The following is a 19,236-nucleotide window of genomic DNA, read 5'->3' on the forward strand; positions in this document are numbered from 1 at the left end:
CGCGCCGTGAGACACCTCAGCGGGGTAAACTCGAAGCTCAGGTAATAACAGGAGTCGTCAGGAGGCTTCCATCTCCCGGAGTGACACCAGGTGCGCCGCCACGTAATTGTTCTCTAGTGTCTTAACTTGTTACTTTCCTTCTACCACCTTCACGTCTAACTCTGCCTCCTACCTTCTCTTCCTCTAGATCGCTACTCTTGTCTACATTTTTTTTCCCTTACCTTCAAGCTTTTTTTTTTCTGTTTTAATATCTTATTTGTTTTATACACGTTCTTATTCTCTTTTCCCTCTACATACCTACTACTCTTTGGTCGATTTTTGCCTTACCATTTTTTCATCCTTTTTTTTTTCATGGACTTCCTATTCGTTCTTTACATCTCTATTTCTTTCTTTTCCCTATTATTTTTTTTTCTCTTAGACGTGTTTTTTTCCTTTCTTATCCTTCTATATTATTAATTTTCACTGAACTCATCATTTTCCTTCTATGAATCCTATTCTGTCTTTTTTTTCCTTTCTATTCTTTTTTCTAACTAATTTTTCGTTATCTCATCCCTTTCAGTTTAGTCTCTACCTTTTTACAGACATTACTCCTCCCACCATCTTGATCTCGTAGCTGCTCTTTTATGTCTGCTATCTTTTCCTTATGTCAAGTTTCCTTTCATCGTCTTACCTTTCATTTCCCTATTTATTTTTACAGATTATACAGCTCGCATTACCCTTCTTTCCCTCCCTTTTCTTCTTTCGTTTCTTTCATAGTTCTTTTCTCTCATTTATTTTGTCCTATTTGAATACAGCTCGGAATAATAACTTAAAACGAAATCTAATGCTTCTCTCTCTCTCTCTCTCTCTCTCTCTCTCTCTCTCTCTCTCTCTCTCTCTCTCTCTCTCTCTCTCTCTCTCTCTCTCTCTCTCTCTTAGGGACAGATTACGGGAATAGAAAGCGATGAAATGGATAATCCGTTAAAATAAATGAAGGTATCAGTCAATTAACACACACACAAGAAAAAAGAAAAAAAGTAATGTAAAGCTCCAGTGTCTCTTCCATAAAATAAAAAGAACTTGACAAGATCCAAAGGGAGTTTGATACCTGAGTGTGGAACAGCACAATCATATGAATCTGAAGCAAAGACGACCTGAGAAGCATTAGGGTTGTTATTATTATTATTATTATTATTATTATTATTATTATTATTATTATTATTATCATTATTATTATTATTGGTGTTGCTGGTGATGCTATTGGTGGTGGTGGTGGTAGCAGTAGTAGCAGCAAGAGAAGGAGGAGGAGGAGGAGGAGGAGAATGAAGGGGAAGGGGAGCAACAGTAACTTTAGTAGTGCCATCAGTAGTTGTAGTCGTAATAGTAATAGTAGTAGTAGTAGCAACAGGAGCATTAGAAGTACTATTAGTATCAGCAACAGTATCAGCAGCAGCAACAGTAATAGGACGTAAAAACATCAAAGGAAGGACACCCACGAGCAATAAACACCACCACACCACCACCAACAACACTAAGGGTAACAACCAAAACAATTCTAGCAGCAATAATAACACTAACAATACTCGCGGTAATAATAGTGAAAGAATGGTCGTGGGAGTGGCTGCATCAACCTTCCAGTTCAAGGGTCAGAATTTCGCTCGTAGCCAATTCATGAGCTAATAATAAACTGTGATTAAAACGCTATTACGGCGTGATGATGCGAGCCACGGTGAGAGAGAGAGAGAGAGAGAGAGAGAGAGAGAGAGAGAGAGAGAGAGAGAGAGAGAGAGAGAGAGAGAGAGAGAGAGAGAGAGAGAGAGAGTTTATTTCCTTCTACACTCTAACATAATTTCAGATTATGTTCCTCGTTGCGGTGTTTTTCATGCATCCATTTATTATTATTACTATTCTCTCTCTCTCTCTCTCTCTCTCTCTCTCTCTCTCTGTGTGTGTGTGTGTGTGTGTGTGTGTGTGTGTGTGTGTGTGTGTGTGTGTGTGTGTGTGTGTGTGTGTGTGTGTGTGTGTGTGTGTGTGTGTGTGTGTGTGTGTGTGTGTGTGTGTGTGTGTGTGTGTGTGTGTGTGTGTGTGTGTGTGTGTGTGTGTGTGTGTGTGTGTGTGTGTGTGTGTGTGTGTGTGTGTGTGTGTGTGTGTGTGTGTGTGTGTGTGTGTGTGTGTGTGTGTGTGTGTGTGTGTGTGTGTGTGTGTGTGTGTGTGTGTGTGTGTGTGTGGCACCACTCTTGTGAAGAAATTTAAGAAAGACAAAATAAAGGAAACAATTAAATTTTGTGTATAAGGAGAGAGAGAGAGAGAGAGAGAGAGAGAGAGAGAGAGAGAGAGAGAGAGAGAGAGAGAGAGAGAGAGAGAGAGAGAGAGAGAGAGAGAGAGAGAGAGAATGATAATAATAATAATAATAATAATAATAATAATAATAATAATAATAATAATAATAATAATAATAATAATAATAATAATAAAGGTTGCTGTATTTCTTTGTCATGTAAAGAACGTAATTGTATGTACGTAATATATGCAGCGCGGACTCGGACACGGAAGCTCTTGGTAAAGGAAAGAGATAATAGGAAGACAATGTTACCTAGAAATTACAAAGGACTGATCAGAATGGGGGGAAGGGAAGAGGCAATGCTGTGTAGCGTGGAATGCAGTTATGTTGGAGTAATAGTACTGACGATTAAAGGGGGAAATGGAGATGGCTTTGGAAGGGGTGTTGTTGCGTGGCATGACGTGGTGTACAGGGTCTACAAAAGAACATGGAGACGAGTAGGTGTAGTGAGGAGTATTAGGGGGAAAGTGACTGTGGTGGTGTTGCAAAGGTAAGGGGAAGTGCTGGGACAAAAGTGGTATAGTGTGATATGCTGGATACGAAAAAAAATGTAATGGGATTGATTTCTTGCTTGCTTGAGTGACTGATTGATCGACTGACTGATTAACTGTGAATGTATTTAAGAGGAACAGAATTAAAATGAGAAGAAAAAAAAGATTAATTGAATGATTGATTGATTGACTGATTGGCTGGCTGCATTTTAGCGCCGCCTCAAGATAAAAGATGGCGTACTGGAAGAGAGTCCAGGAACGTAACTGGAAGGTGAAGTGCTGAGGGGGAGGAGGGGGAGGTGAGGGAGGAGCAGGAACAGCAAGAGGTGGAGATATTGGAAGATGGACGAGACTCAGAGTGGCTGGGGGCGCGCAAGGACAAGCGGACGCGTGCTGGAACGAATGAGGTTTCGTTCCAGGGTTCACCAGAGCTAGGAGACTTTCCCTCAAGTTCCGCCGGAAAGGTCTTCAAATTTCAAGGATATTAGTTAGGAACGGCGAAAAGAAGTTCAATTTCACGCCGAGTGGCCACGATCGTTTCTCCTTTCTACTCGACCTCCTCCACACCACCTCCCTTTGCCTTCCTGTAACATCGATACCGACACCCGGTCATCAGGAGCAAGGTATTCTTGTGCTTCAGAAAAAAAAAACATCTATGTCATTGACATAAAAATTTCATATGCTTCACAAAAACTGAAGTGAGCCGTGAAATTAATAAATAAAACTGAAGAACGTACTTAATCGTGTTCACATATATAAAAATGAATAGCCGGGAAAAGAAAAAAAAACAGGAAAAAAATAATAACAAGGAAATAAAAAAAAAAAAAAAAAAAATATATATATATATATATATATATATATATATATATATATATATATATATATATATATATATATATATATATATATATATATATATATATTTCCTACATTTGAGACACGATAGCTTGAGTGCCCTACATCCGCTTGGCGTGCAGAGAACTTATTCGTAAATACACGGGGAAAAAAAAAACCTTGCGTGGGAAAAAAGGTACATTTATCATCAAGAATTAAGTGAATTATTCAAAACCCTAACGTAGCGTGCACAAGGGTCATAAGAACACCGAAAGCCAAGTGTTCTATTATTTGCAAATTACCGAAACATGTCACATGTCATGACACGAGAAAATATACTAAGAACCACCCCACGTCCTTGACATCCACACACACACACACACACACACACACACTAAAACCTAACCTAAATATAATCTAACCTAAACAGTAAACATAAACCTAATTAAACCTTTCAACTATAAACCCACCAACAAACCCGCCCACCGAACAACACACACACACACACACACACACACACACACACACACACTTATTACATCACTAGCCAACATGGTTTCACAGCACAACACGGACACAACAGAGGCAGGTGCTATGTGAAGCACTGCAGGGTGTTGTGATGAGGTTGCCGGGTTGCAGTGTGAAGGCCCGGCACCTCTTCCCTGGTGAGTGATCAGGAGGACGCAGCGGCCTGAACTGTCTCCACCCGACCTGGTATTCGAACCCGGAATCTCTCGGACTTGTTCTTAAGGCAATCTCGGTAATCACTACACCTTCACGCCAAGGCTTTTATATAATTTCATACAGGATACAATGTAAAAATGGTATTCGAACCCAGGATCTCACTCATAAGCCAAATACTCTAATCACCACACCTTTAGACCAAGAGTTTTATGTAATTCGGTTCAATTCTGTACAAGATACAATATAAAAATATACCTAATTTAGTATTCATCACGTAATTTTACGACGAATACGCGCCAACGCAATAAAGTTAATAATCAAGCTACACCCCTCAAGAATATCATATGACAGGACCTGCATTATGAATTACAATTACTTACTTGTCACCTGCCGACAGGGAAGCCGCGCGGGTCTGCTCAGGCACATGATGGACAGTTTTGGAATGCTGCCCTGTCCACCCGGATCTGCCTGCAGGAGGGAACAGTTGGCATTAGTATCATCCAAGAAACTCATGGTGTGTTAGGAGAAAGATTTAGGTCTCTCTCTCTCTCTCTCTCTCTCTCTCTCTCTCTCTCTCTCTCTCTCTCTCTCTCTCTCTCTCTCTCTCTCTCTCTCTCTCTCTCTCTCTCACGAAGGTCTCATTTATTTTATATTTTTCTCCCCTCTTTGCCATCTCTTTCCCATCTCTGTCGTTGTATCCTTTCTCCCATCCTTCCTGCCTCTTCTGTTCCTCTCCCCTGATTACTCCTCTTCATCACTCCCCGTGCCGCTCCCGCCGCCTCTAATTCCTTGACTCTAATCTAATTACTCTCTCCATCTCAATTTCTTGTTAGTGGGGAAGTTTTTGCCTCTTCCCCGCTGCTCCCGAGAAGAAATCCACTTTTCATTACCAGTTCCCGTGTGTTTTACCAAAGGCAGTGTGTGTGTGTGTGTGTGTGTGTGTGTGTGTGTGTGTGTGTGTGTGTGTGTGTGTGTGTGTGTGTGTGTGTGTGTGTGTGTGTGTGTGTGTGTGTGTGTGTGTGTGTGTGTGTGTGTGTGTGTAGCATAAACGCAATATTATCACTGGCTGCATCTGTGTATTGTTCTAGCGGCGGACATGATTACGTGCATGATAGCCAAATAAATGCGCCAACAAACATGTGACCTTGCTAGACAAACACAAACATAAGCAAAGACAAACACACACACACACACACACACACACACACACACACACACACACACACACACACACACACGTGGAAATAAACTACACGATAACTTTGCCAGCATACTTTTTTACTCCCCCCTTCTCTCTCTCTCTCTCTCTCTCTCTCTCTCTCTCTCTCTCTCTCTCTCTCTCTCTCTCTCTCTCTCTCTCTCTCTCTCTCTCTCTCTCTCTCTCTCTCTCACCCCTTTCCCGCCTTCCCTCCCTTCCTCCCTCAAGTTCATTCCCACGGTTTCGCTCTTTTAGAAATAAAATATAGAGAGAAGGAAAAACCTCATTTCACTGTCAAATTTATCACGTTCTGAATTGCCTTTCAGATGTCATTTCCCAGCGTCGGCACAACCTACTCATAACCTTTCATTTTTCTCTCAGACAATTCCCCCTGATTATGACTGATGCTGGCAGGGAATTTCAGCTCCGTGGGACTATTTCAACCGGTCTATGTATTTCTGTTCTCTCTTTTTTTAACTTTAGGAGAGGAAAGAGAGAGAGGGGAAAGCCGAGAAGTGCAGAGAGAGAGAGAGAGAGAGAGAGAGAGAGAGAGAGAGAGAGAGAGAGAGAGAGAGAGAGAGAGAGAGAGAGAGAGAGAGAGAGAGAGAGAGAGAGAGAGAGAGAGAGAGAGAGAGAGAGAGAGAGAGAAGGTACAGCAGAAATGTGTGGAAAACGAATATTGCGTTTGCTTTTATTCTTTCCCTGGTTATCACTTGTATTATTATTATTATTATTATTATTATTATTATTATTATTATTATTATTATTAATGTTATCATCATTATTATAAAAGAAACGACTGATGACGATGATAACAGCAATATTCAGGCAATATATCAACAGTGCTTAGTTCAATTCAATAAACCATATAACATTTATTTTATTTCTTTTACATTTCCACACACAAAAGGATAAATCTTCACATCATTTATGCAAAAGGACCGTTAACATTTTAACATATGCAGCTGAGGTCAAGTCAGTTCAAATTACATGAGGCTGACGTAATGCTCCTCTTTTTCTTGTTTTATTTATTTATTTTTTTCTATTTATACGTGTTAAAGAATCACACAAACACACGAAAAAAAATCTCGAAGTCACCACAAAAATAATAACTATAACTTTTCCTTTTTTTCTTATTTTCGTTTCTTTTTTTTTTGTATTGCGTGTTAAGAAGTCTCATTTATGGCAGAAGTAATGAAAAAAAAAATCTCACTCAATAATGTCGCTACCAAAAAGATGATCATAGTTTTTTTTTCCTTTCTTATAAAAGCTTTTCCTTCCTTTCCTTCTTTAGTTGTCTATCTTTTTTACGGGTTAAGGTATCTCATTAACGACACAAATAACAATGAAAATAATCACTCAATATACCGGTCCACCCTCCCCCCAAAAAATACCAAAAATTTGACCAGTTTGGCATCAGAAACAGCAAGTGTCTTCGTTACTCATACCGACACCCGGCCTTGCTACTGGAGCGATGGTAACTCGTCAATAAACCAATCAAGCACAATCTACCACAACACACACGGGAGACGGAGGTGCGTGCCGGCCGGGGTGGTGGACGGGTGAGGCTAAACTCCAGGCCCTACAGACTGTCGGAGAGCAATGCACGTCCCACGCTAATCTATTGCTACCTCTCTCTCTCGCTTCATGATTCACTCAGCCGTCACACTAGTCTCCTTGGCACAACCTTTGTTGCATAGCTTCCAGGTTATAAATATGTAAACGAAGAAAAGGAGGCAGGCAGGCAGGCAGAAAGAGAAAGAAAAAAGAGAGAAAGAAAGAATGAAAAAGAAAGGAAAAAGAAAGAAAAAAGAAAGGAATGAAAAAATGGAGGAAGGAAGGAAAGAAAGAAGGAAGGAAGGAAGGAAGGAAAGAAAAATACATAAAGAAAATAACAGAAATGAAAACTAAAGAAAAAATGAAAAGTAAAGATTGAAAGAAGGAACGAAAGGAAAATCTCACGACCAGTACTGGGTTTCTTTTAAGGTCTCCAGAGGGGAGTTAGCGACACAGTCCAGCTAGAGTCAGGCCGGAGGAGTGAGGCGGCAGACCACTATCTAATAATGTCCGTGTGTCAAAGTCCAGCCCCAACTTTTCTGAGAGATAGAAGTTTTGTTACAACTTCCGAGGTACCCAGGGTTAGCATCATGTCTAGCGCGGCTCGTAGGCTCAAGTTTTGAAGTTTTTGGATGGGGAGGAAAGGTGGTATCGAACGGATTGGAAAGAGGGGAAAAAGCTATCTTTACAGCGATGTAAAAAGAAATAAGTGTGGGGTCTCTATTTTCAAGATATTTTAATCTTTCGCTACAATAAGCAGCAAATCTCAGCATTACAAAAAAAAAAAAAGACATCTTTATAAGTCTACAAAAACGAATACGATTGAAAGGATGAACTTTACAATTTCTATCTAGTACAATGTCTGGAGGTGGCTTTAGAGAAAGAGGAAAATGTCTCAGTGATTCATGATAAAGAAAAATGTGGCAAATGACGGTAAAAAAGTTGAATGCAAGTGTTTCCTTTTCCTGGGCGCGGATGAAATGGTAGTACTTGTAACATTAATGGACTATATAGCCAACGATGTCCTAATAACCAAAGAGCCGCCCGGAAAATATGAAGGTACATGAGCACAGAACGCCACCTGCCGCTGCCTCCACTGGGAGCAGGTGGCCATTCACAGCATAGCAGCCTCGCGGGCATATCTGCTTTACGCTTTATTAAGAGTGGTAATGGCTGCCTGAGTTCTGCTGGCGGCGAATTTGTTAATAGTATTACTTCTTACTTTAAAACTGAAAAGCCAAAGGAAAATATAAATGACCTGAAGTTGAGTGAATGTATTCAGTGGATTATAAAACTATTTACTTGTTCATCATTATTGTTTTGCTTCCTCCTCCGAGCTGTTTTAAGAATAGATAATTCACGGGTCAAGGAAACAAGAGTTATGACAACTCTTGATGGAAATATAATTATCTCTGAGGAAAACACTCGCATAAATATATTATGTTCTGCGAAAGTTCACCTGATGGAAATCGTACCCAATACGCGAAGGACGTTTTATTAATATTACCAAGGAAAATATAAGGACATGAGAACAGACGTCCGACAAGACTGAAGTCTGACCTGAGTCCTGGTCATGATAATTACTAAGGCAGGCTTTGATCTACACGTACTAAGAGAACTTGAATACTAGTGATGCTCAAGTTTTAATTCTTAACTAAAACCAGTTGAAAACAAAACCAAAAAAATAAATTGTAAAAAAAATAAATAAATAAATGGTAACGAGTTGAATACTTTATTATTATATGGATGTACATCGAAAAATATTTTAGGAACTGACTCGAAAATTGTCCAAGATATTAGTAAGCGAATGAGTGAATGTATAAACAATATCAAATACGAATACTTTGTGAATCGTGCCAACATATTCACATAATTGGTATCATTGTTACTTAATCGTAAGGTATAGGAAAAAAAAAAATATATATATATATATATATATATATATATATATATATATATATATATATATATATATATATATATATATATATATATATATATATATATATATATATATATATATATATATATATATATATATATATATATATATATATATATATATATATATATATATATAATGTAAAAAAACGCCCACTGTTGTGCCAATCAATAAAGCAGACAGTGCAAAGAATATCCAAAACTATGAGGGGTGTCTTGTCACTGACATAATATGTTATGTAGTGACTACAATAATAGAATAAAAAATTATCAATAAAAAATCTGCTTTATTTATCTTATAGTTTGGGGTTATTTTTAATGCATATACACCTACTATTTGAATTATGAAGGTAAAAATATACCTGGTTAGGGGTTAGGGCTACTTTATGTGAGCCTGCTTACAAAAAAAAAAAAATGTAAGTAAACAAATAGTTGAGAATGTGAATATGAGGAAAAAGAGAATGAAAGCGAATTTCATTTTTCTTTATTTATTTGATACTTTCAATTGCATATCTTTCTAATTTGCATTATGATTATAGTCTCTCTCTCTCTCTCTCTCTCTCTCTCTCTCTCTCTCTCTCTCTCTCTCTCTCTCTCTCTCTCTCTCTCTCTCTCTCTCTCTCTCTCTCCCTCTCCCTCTCCCTCTCCCTCTCCCTCTCCCTCTCCCTCCCCCTCTCTCTCTTTCTCTCTCTCTCTCTCTGCACCCATTTACTTTCTCTCTCTGCACCCATTTACTTTCTCTCTCTGCACCCATTTACTTTCTCTCTCTGCACCCATTTACTTTCTCTCTCTGCACCCATTTACTTTAACTACCATGAACACATCTTTGACTGCCAACAGTGAGAAGAGGCAGCGGGAAACTACATCTGCAAGAACTATGAAACAAATTCCTCTACCTAACAAGACACAAACAAAAGAACACGACAGTCGATACCTCACTGGAATAAAAGAGAACAAAAGTGATCCACATAAAAGACGATCGTACCTGTAAGAAAATATGATTAAACGAGAACACCTACCTGGAGAGCAAAGCGTTATATTGCCGCAGCAGATACCGAAGACCCGACGCAGAATTTCCTGAGAGTTGTGCCACTACTGCTCCGGGTAATTCCTCTTGAAAAGCAGGCAACCCGGTTTACTAATACCATTGTCTGTACCAGTAATCGCATCACTTATGGCAGAAAGACGAGGAGGAGGAAGAGGAGGAGGAGGCAGAGGAGGAGAGGAAAATCGAGGAGATGATGGAGGAGGAAGAACAGGAAGAGGAACACATACATAAGATTGCTCATAAGAGGTGGTGAAGGAGAATAACAACGACTGCAAAGAAGACCAAATGAAAGAAGAGATTGAAAAGGAATAGAAGAAAAAGAGGATACAAGAAAAGAAGGATGAAAAACGGAGGAGGAGGGAAGATGTGAGGAAGGGAAGGAACAGGAAAAGAGGAGACAGGAAGTGACGAAATGAGGGAGTCAGATAGGGAGAGAGGCCGAGGAGGAGGAGGAGGAGGAGGAGGAGGAGGAGGAGGAGGAGGAGGAGGAGGAGGAGGAGGAGGAGGAGGAGGAGGAGGAGGAGGAGGAGGAGGAGGAGGAGGAGGAGGAGGAGGAGGAGTTGGAAGAGGATTTGATACCTCCTCGTTACTGTAATTCAATTTCAAGGTCTCATTCTGTTCATTTATTTCTTCACTTTCGGCTCTCTCTCTCTCTCTCTCTCTCTCTCTCTCTCTCTCTCTCTCTCTCTCTCTCTCTCTCTCTCTCTCTCTCTCTCTCTCTCTCTCTCTCTTTAATCTCAACATAAGAACTCCTTTCTCCTTCTCCTCCTCCTCCACCTCTTTAATCCCCCTCTCTATTCTCCTTCTTCTCCTCCATCCTCTTACTCCTCATCGTCCTCCTCCTCAGTCTTTCAAATCATCAGACGTACTCGTATTTAAGACCAGGGCGGGTTGGAGGCACGTCTTGGGGAGGGCGGCTCTCAGAGGGGGAAATAAAGGCCAAGAATTTTCCCTACCAATTCATAGGATCTCGATAATATTGGCAACATAATCCACCTGCTGGTCTGGTTGCCTGCAGGTCTTTCATAATGCAGATCTGATTATTGGTTCAGGGAATGGGAGTTTGTCGGGAACCACCGAGGAGGACTGGAAGAAAGCGGGTCAGGAGGAGCAAGTGGAGGAGAAGGAGGAGGAGGAGAGGGTGAAGAGAGAGAAGAGCCTGAAGGAGAAGAAAGGGCAAGAGCTGGCAGGATTTATGCAGGTGGAAAATGGAAGGTAGGAAAGGAGGGTAAGGACACGAGAGAGAGAGAGAGAGAGAGAGAGAGAGAGAGAGAGAGAGAGAGAGAGAGAGAGAGAGAGAGAGAGAGAGAGAGAGAGAGAGAGAGAGAGAGAGAGAGAGAGAGAGAGAGAGAGAGAGAGAGAGAGAGAGAGAGAGAGAGAGAATCACATGGGAAAGACATCACGTACGAAATCTTATGAGGATAATATGCAGCTGAAAATAAATAAACATTATATTTTCTGATAACAATGTGATAAAAGGAAGCGGTAACAGACAAATGATAATATGAAAGCGTAAAAAAAGAAAGATAAAAAATAACACGTGACATATAAACCACATAAACAAACTACAAGGAAGATAGAATATGTATACCAAAAAAAAAAAACATCAAAGCCAGAAATAATAACTTAATTCTGAAAGGACTAGATGAAAGAAACAGACAAAATTACTTAATAATAAAAAAAAACATATATAAAGTAAAACCAAAACATAAAAACGAAACGCGTAGGAGGAAAAGTCACATCAAAAGGACGGAAAGCCAATAATTACAAGGCAAATGTAAAAGCAATGGGACATTAACACGATAATGACAATACGTACCACTAAACTCGACTACAAAACCGTCCGTGCCTTTCATGCAGACTGGGCCTTGAGCACGACACATTCCCTCAGCCAGACGCCGGTGTAACTCTCACATTCCCACTTGCCCTTCATGCAACTCTAGGGATTCCTGAAGCGGTGCAATAGCAGAGGGGAAGGACGCGGGCGGTGAGGGGAGAGGGGAAATGAGGGGAAATCAAACATCTAATAAAAAGAACCGTCAAACTTCTGACTGACTAATGCAGTGTAGGGAGACAAAAGCAGAAGGAAAGGAGGTATTGTCTAGACTCAAACGAGACTGACTGACTGTGTGTGTGTGTGTGTGAGTGGGTGTGTGTGAAAAGGGGGCATGTCTGGTGTGTGTGTGTGTGTGTGTGTTTGCGTGTGTCCTCCGATTCATAAGCGTGTGTAAACGGAAATACAGGTGTGTTTACGGATCAGGGTATGATTATGAAAATGAGAAAACTGCGCACGTGATGTTATGCACCAAAACTTTTCGTACGTATAGCTGAGATCATGTGTGTGTGTGTGTGTGTGTGTGTGTGTGTGTGTGTGTGTGTGTGTGTGTGTGTGTGTGTGTGTGTGTGTGTGTGTGTGTGTGTGTGTGTGTGTGTGTGTCTCCTTTCCAAGCATACTATTTCGCAGATGCAGTGGTGATAACGTGTGTACGCATTCTGAATATATTTCGCCAAGGGACAAAGTAAAACGTATTACCTTTCCATGTCCGAATTTTCACCTGACAATACAGCGAAGTCCAGAGTCTAAACAAGAAAGCACAACTACACAAGCAACCTCCACACTGAATATTTTGGGAGACAATGTTTATTTTTTTATTCTTCTTTTTTTTTTTTACTTCTTCCTCTCCTTTGCTCTTGACTTGTGATAAAAGAGGCACAGTAACCGCTATGTTCCCTTCTGTGTGTGTGTGTGTGTGTGTGTGTGTGTGTGTGTGTGTGTGTGTGTGTGTGTGTGTGTGTGTGTGTGTGTGTGTGTGTGTGTGTGTGTGTGTGTGTGTGTGTGTGTGGCTCGGTATTTTTCAGGCCGGTCCTCTCAGTTCGCCACAGAAAAGAAACAGCCCCGAGTTACAATGGAGAGGCCCTTTTTGTGTCTTTGGCTCTCTTTGTCCTTCCCTCCCTCTCACTCTTTCTCTCATTAAACTTCCAACAGTCAACATTTTTGTTTTGGACTGAAGAGTGGTGGATGCGCACGCAGGAGAGAGAGAGAGAGAGAGAGAGAGAGAGAGAGAGAGAGAGAGAGAGAGAGAGAGAGAGAGAGAGAGAGAGAGAGAGAGAGAGAGAGAGAGAGAGAGAGAGAGAGAGAATGTGTCATGCTTACGCCTACACATATTTACAATGATTTCTTGTACACTTCACCATACCTAATATGGATGCACTATAATAATGAAGATTCACTAAATCACCCATACCTTTGCCAAAAAAAATGAAAAAAAATACATGTGCCTGCCAGTCTGTCTGTCTGCCTCTCTGTCTCTCTGTCTGTCTGTCTGTCTGTCTGTCTGGTCCGGTGCGTTGTTCCCCTTATCAAACCTTTAATCCGGCTCATTCATTTATCTCGGCCACTCATTATCCGATCCACTTTAATTATCTAGGCCAATCGCGTCCCTCCAAACCCTCCCCACCCCCCACAACACTCCCAAAAACCAGCCGGCCAAACTCACTCTCTCCCTCTCTTTTTTTTTTTTTTTTTTTTTTGCGTCAGTACCTTCCATCCTTTTTTTCCTCTCCTGTCCTCTCTTCCCCAGCAGTGCAATTCATTCCACAATCTAATTATCTCGAATATGTTGGCGCCAGATGAGCTCTCGGCCTACGGATTGGTGCTACTTGGCCCACTCGTTAGCGTCCGTATTGCGCAGGGTTCACTTCGTAACTCGACTAGGAGGAGGAGGAGGAGGAGGAGGAGGATGGGTAGGGAGGAAAGTCAATATTTTAGGATTTTTTAATGAAGTAACTTAATTTGCCCCTCTTATTTTCCGAGAGAGAGAGAGAGAGAGAGAGAGAGAGAGAGAGAGAGAGAGAGAGAGAGAGAGAGAGAGAGAGAGAGAGAGAGAGAGAGAGAGAGAGAGAGAGAGAGAGAGCATATAATGAGAGAATGGCGTGTCCTGTGCTATATTTCAGGTCCACGGGTGAGGCTCGTTGAGGGAATGTTCTAAAATTGCCGGTAACTCCTTGCAATGTGTGTGTGTGTGTGGGGGGAGTAGCAACCAGGTGGGAAAAGAGAGTAGAGACAGAAAAGTGAAGACAGATGTGAAGAAGAGATGTATATGTGAAGGATGAAAGAAAAAAAAAGAAGGAAGGAAGGAAGGAAAAAAATATATATTTACTGAGGCGGAAAATCAAATGAAGATGCACGACATATTAAACAGGCAAGAAACTCGTTCATATTTATCTATTCTTCCATGTAGAGCGACCCAACAAACCTTTCCCCTAACACACACCAGCAAAGATCAAACAAATATGCATCCGACACACTGAACTCAATTCCCTAATACACACATCATATCACGTTTCCTTAAAGAGCACATAACACAGAATACAAGAGAAGAACCCGCAAGAGACCAAGCAATAAACTCCAGCACGTGTATCCTGACACCACAAGCTCGCCAGCACCCAATCTGTGCCCTTCCTGAAAGCCAAGATGAAACGCTCCTCGTGTTGTTGGCAGACGGACAGGTTTAATTAAGATATAATTTAGATATAAGCACCGCCAGATTGATTTATTACTCATACCACTGACAGAATATGAAAGAAAAATGTAGCTTTCAGGAAAATTATTAAAATTACCTAAAACATCATTTGAATTAATTACGAGGCTGTCCCCCGGTGATGTGAAAAATGGCACAACTAAAATAACACGCTAATAAAGATTGTAGCTGTGTGCGTCTATCACTAAACACCCGGCGGCCGCCCCCTTAAACTGACGGGGATGCGCATTAATCTGTTTATCGCAAGCATGTGTTGCAGGATTACGCGACAAACTGAGGCCAACACTGACGAATGAGATCAGCCTCCCAACCCAGCGCCCCCAACCTGACCTACTTCCACACGCTGCCCCCTTCCCCTCAGCCCCAGGCATTCGTACTTCACTACACACACACACATACAAAACACACATACACAAACACATACGTACTCTCTCACAATGCGTGTGTGCATGTGTGTTGGTGTGGTATATTATATAATTCACAAAAGTATAAAGTTAGGCACCTGTCATTCGTTACATTATTCACACTCAGCGGATTCAGTTCTTTCTCGCGCTCCGAACCACCGCATTCCGTTACTTTACTACCCTGCCAACACGCAACACAGTGACGGTGGAAGATGACGGCGCAAGTGAACGTGTTTGCCCAGTCATCAGTGGCGGCGATAACGAGGTGCAAGTAACAAACGAAAGAGCGTGAAGACGTAGACACGCTCTCACCTCATTCCTATCAAGCATCATCTATATACACGACCATTAAGAGAAAGAGAATTGAGAGAGAATAAAGCACCACGCATCTACATACAGTATTCACGTTTCATCTATAACATACATTTCCTGACACGCGAATCTAGTTACCTGTGTAATTACTGCAGACTATCAGCGAACTCGCAGATACGCAGAGCACAGTACTCAGCATCTCATTTCCAGTTAATTAGAGTGTTAAAATTACACTGCTAGATAAAATATTCGCCTTGCCAATGAAATGCTGAGGCGGGTTGTCCAGATCTCTTCCAATCTTATTGAAGTTTATACTGAATGCTCGAGTCTCCATTATTAACCAAGAGTCGAGCAAATGATGCAATGGTGATGTCTTCTGCATCATATGTGTGTGTTTGTGTGTGTAACCAAGAGTCGAGTAAATGAGTAATGGTGATGTCTTCTACGTCGTGTGTGTGTGTGTGTGTGTGTGTGTGTGTGTGTGTGTGTGTGTGTGTGTGTGTGTGTGTGTGCGCGCGTCAGGGATGGAAGAGTAGGTGTTAGTGATGTTGACAGGAAAATGGCGAATATGCAAATAAAATACAGCAAATTCATGAACAGCAACCCGACACGGCCTGTCATTTAATATCCCTATCAACAATGCGCCTAGACACACACACACACACACACACACACACACACACACACACACACACACACACACACCGCACCTTTTCTCTCTTCTCCATGCATTATCATCATCACTCTATATCAGATTTCCTACGTTTCTTCTCCTCCTTTCCTCATCTTCAGTATCTTATTATCCTACTGCTGCTTTCCTTTATCCTTTCCATTCCTTTTCCTTTTTGCTTTCTTATTTCTTAATCTTCGTCCCTCATTTTTTTTTTTTTTTTGTTTCTTCTTTTTTTCCGTTTTCTGTTTTGTCCGTCTTTTTTACTCATAGTTGTTACTGATTCTCTCTCTCTCTCTCTCTCTCTCTCTCTCTCTCTCTCTCTCTCTCTCTCTCTCTCTCTCTCTCTCTCTCGCTCTCTCTCTCTCTCTCTCAACGTTTCTACATCTCATTTTGCAAAGATTTCTCTCTTTCATGCAATTTTCTCAACGTTATTTTCTCTCCTTTCACTTTTTTATGTTTTGTAACTCCTTTACTTCTGCTATTATTTCTTCATTTTCTTCTCGTTTTCTTTGCTCCTGCCTTGTACGTTCTTCTCATGAAATTCTAGCTCGACTTATTTTATTTTGTCTCCAGTTTCTTCTCTTTTCTCCAGTTTCTCTCTTTTCTAGGTTTTCAATTTTGCACGTTATTTTTTTTTTTTTGCTTCCTTCCTGCATTTCGCATGTTTTATTTCAATATTCATTTAATTCGTTTCGCGTTCCCCGAGTCGTTATTCTGCAGAAATATTGTTTTTTTTTTTTTTTTTTTTTTTTTTTTCTCTTTTTTAATAACTAGAAGCTAATTTCATCACTTGCCCTTCCGATCTCATCTCCTTTTCTCCCATGTCCATAAATCTCATTCTCATTCTCATTTTTTTTTTTAACTCATTTATTTACCTTCCAGTTTCACTATCATTTCACCGTTTTCTTCTCTCTCTCTCTCTCTCTCTCTCTCTCTCTCTCTCTCTCTCTCTCTCTCTCTCTCTCTCTCTCTCTCTCTCTCTCTCTCTCATTATATATTCCCTCCCTTACTTACAATCCATTTCCTTTCCTCCCAAGTTTTTATCTTCCTCTCTTCTATCATTCACAGTTACTCTTTTTTTCCTCTTTCGCTTATTTCTCTCTCCCCCAATCCCTTGCAATACCTTTTCATCGATATTTCTCTTCTTTTTCCCTTCCCTCCCTACCCTTTTACACTCCACCTACAGACCTATTTTTTTTTTTTTCAGTAACACTAATATAACAATGTTTTTTTTACTGATATAAAAAAAACTGAGTACATTTCTCCCAGATTATTTTGAAGAAAAGTTTGTTTTAATGCATGTGAAATCTATTAATATAAATGACACAATAATACAAGTCCACTGAACCATAAAAAGCCACATTTAAATAGACAAAAAAGGTAACATAAAAAAGCACTACACGCACGCACATACACATACACACGTACCAAAATAACTCGAAAGCCAAAAGTGCCAAAAAAAAAAATATATATATATATTTACAATGGAAAAAAAAATAAATAAAAGTGGAAGGCAGGTGTGCAGGGAAACGGTGGATTAAAAAGCGTGAATATTTGTCGTCAAATATTGTGGTAACCGAGTACATTTCAGTGTTTTGCTGGTGTGGTGGCAGCAAGTCTGGGGAGCCGGTGAAGGGAGCGAGGCAGGGCAAACGGGAGAGTTGGAGTGGCGGCTAGAGGGAGGGGACAAGGATTTTTACCTCTCTCTCTCTCTCTCTCTCTCTCTCTCTCTCTCTCTCTCTCTCTCTCTCTCTCTCTCTCTCTCTCTCTCTCTCTCTCTCTCTCTCTCTCTCTCTCTCTCTCTCTCTCTCTCTCTCTCTCTGTGTGTGTGTGTGTGTGTGTGTGTGTGTGTGTGTGTGTGTGTGTGTGTGTGTGTGTGTGTGTGTGTGTGTGTGTGTGTGTGTGTGTGTGTGTGTGTGTGTGTGTGTGTGTGTGTGTGTGTGTGTGTGTGTGTGTGTGTGTGTTGACAGGGATAAGGTTGATAATAATGCCAAGGTGTTGTGAAGCAATGTTGTGATGCTGTTGACCCAATAAGGACGGATGATGTGAGGGTGCACTGAAGGTGGAAATGTCTCTCATAGGGAGTGAAATGGATGAAAAATACTGTTCCCTCTTCTGCACACACATACACGCACACTCACATACACATACACACACACACACACACACACACACACACACACACACATCGAAGGTTTTCACAAATAGATTAATCAAACTTCAGTCGGGAACCAGTCAGCCAAGATGTATTCGTGGATGCTTCGCTGCCATGGACACTGACGCACAGTAACACAACACATACTCAACTGTTTAACGGAATCAAGTTTGGAAGAATAGGAAAAAAATATGTTCTCAAATAGAGTGGTTGATGAATGAAATAAAAATCAGTAATCAGAATCATTAGGATGCTTTACAAGGAGGTTAGACATGAGGATGATAGGTGGAAGCACGTTAAGAATGCTTTTATACAGGGACTGCCACGTGTAGGTCAGATGGTTAGGTACTTGCAGCTTTCCCAATCTTTTTATGTGCTTACATGTATATATAAACTTTTACTTGACTTAAAGATAAAAGAATGTGTTCTGCTCAGTAAATCAATAAGAGGTCACGGCGTGGACAAGGACTTAAAGAGCATATGACATAACTCTTCTAGTTTTCATGAATAATGGCACATGTGACAGGATTACATAAGAGTTGCACAAGCACACATGTCCACTCGATATTAAGAAAAAAAAAAGTGGTAGTGGGCGGTACAATATCGCAGTGACTATTTACATGTCTTGAAATTGACGTCAAGAATGATCACTTATTTCACTAGAATTGATAAGATAATGCACCTTCACCTTTAGTTCCCGACAATATTCCCTGCTCTGCATACACGCCAGAGTTCTTGCAAAACACATTTTGTTTGCACTGTTGAAAATTTCGTGCTAGACTTGAAAACCTGAGTATCAAGCACGAAAAGAAACGCATATAAACAAGGTCTTACAAACTGTTCTTGACAATTCAAAGTGAAGGCTTAAAATGATAACCTACAACTGCATCATCTAAGCCGTGCGGTCGGCGTCACCCTCATCTAAAAAATCGCAGAGAAGTTGCAATAAAATGTTAACGAGCAATAACAGCAAATATTTCAAGTAATTTACAATAAAATATTATTGAATTGGTCAAGAATAACAGAAAATTTTGATGTAAATCATAATTATCTAAAACTCAAAAAAGCAAATCAGTGG

The 19,236-nt window shown here is 40.5% G+C and overlaps 1 protein-coding gene across 1 annotated transcript in view; it reads right to left on the reverse strand.

The window, feature by feature from the left end:
* LOC135100983 (uncharacterized) overlaps positions 1-19,236 on the reverse strand; it is a 303,304-nt gene that overhangs the window by 140,149 nt on the left and 143,919 nt on the right. Inside the window, exon 3 of the mRNA XM_064004599.1 lies at positions 4,710-4,797. Within this exon, the coding sequence (XP_063860669.1) occupies positions 4,710-4,797 (88 nt within the window). The remainder of the gene's footprint in view (positions 1-4,709; positions 4,798-19,236) is intronic.

The sequence above is a fragment of the Scylla paramamosain genome, chromosome 5, assembly GCF_035594125.1.
Source record: "Scylla paramamosain isolate STU-SP2022 chromosome 5, ASM3559412v1, whole genome shotgun sequence".
Taxonomy (NCBI): Eukaryota; Metazoa; Arthropoda; class Malacostraca; order Decapoda; family Portunidae; genus Scylla; species Scylla paramamosain.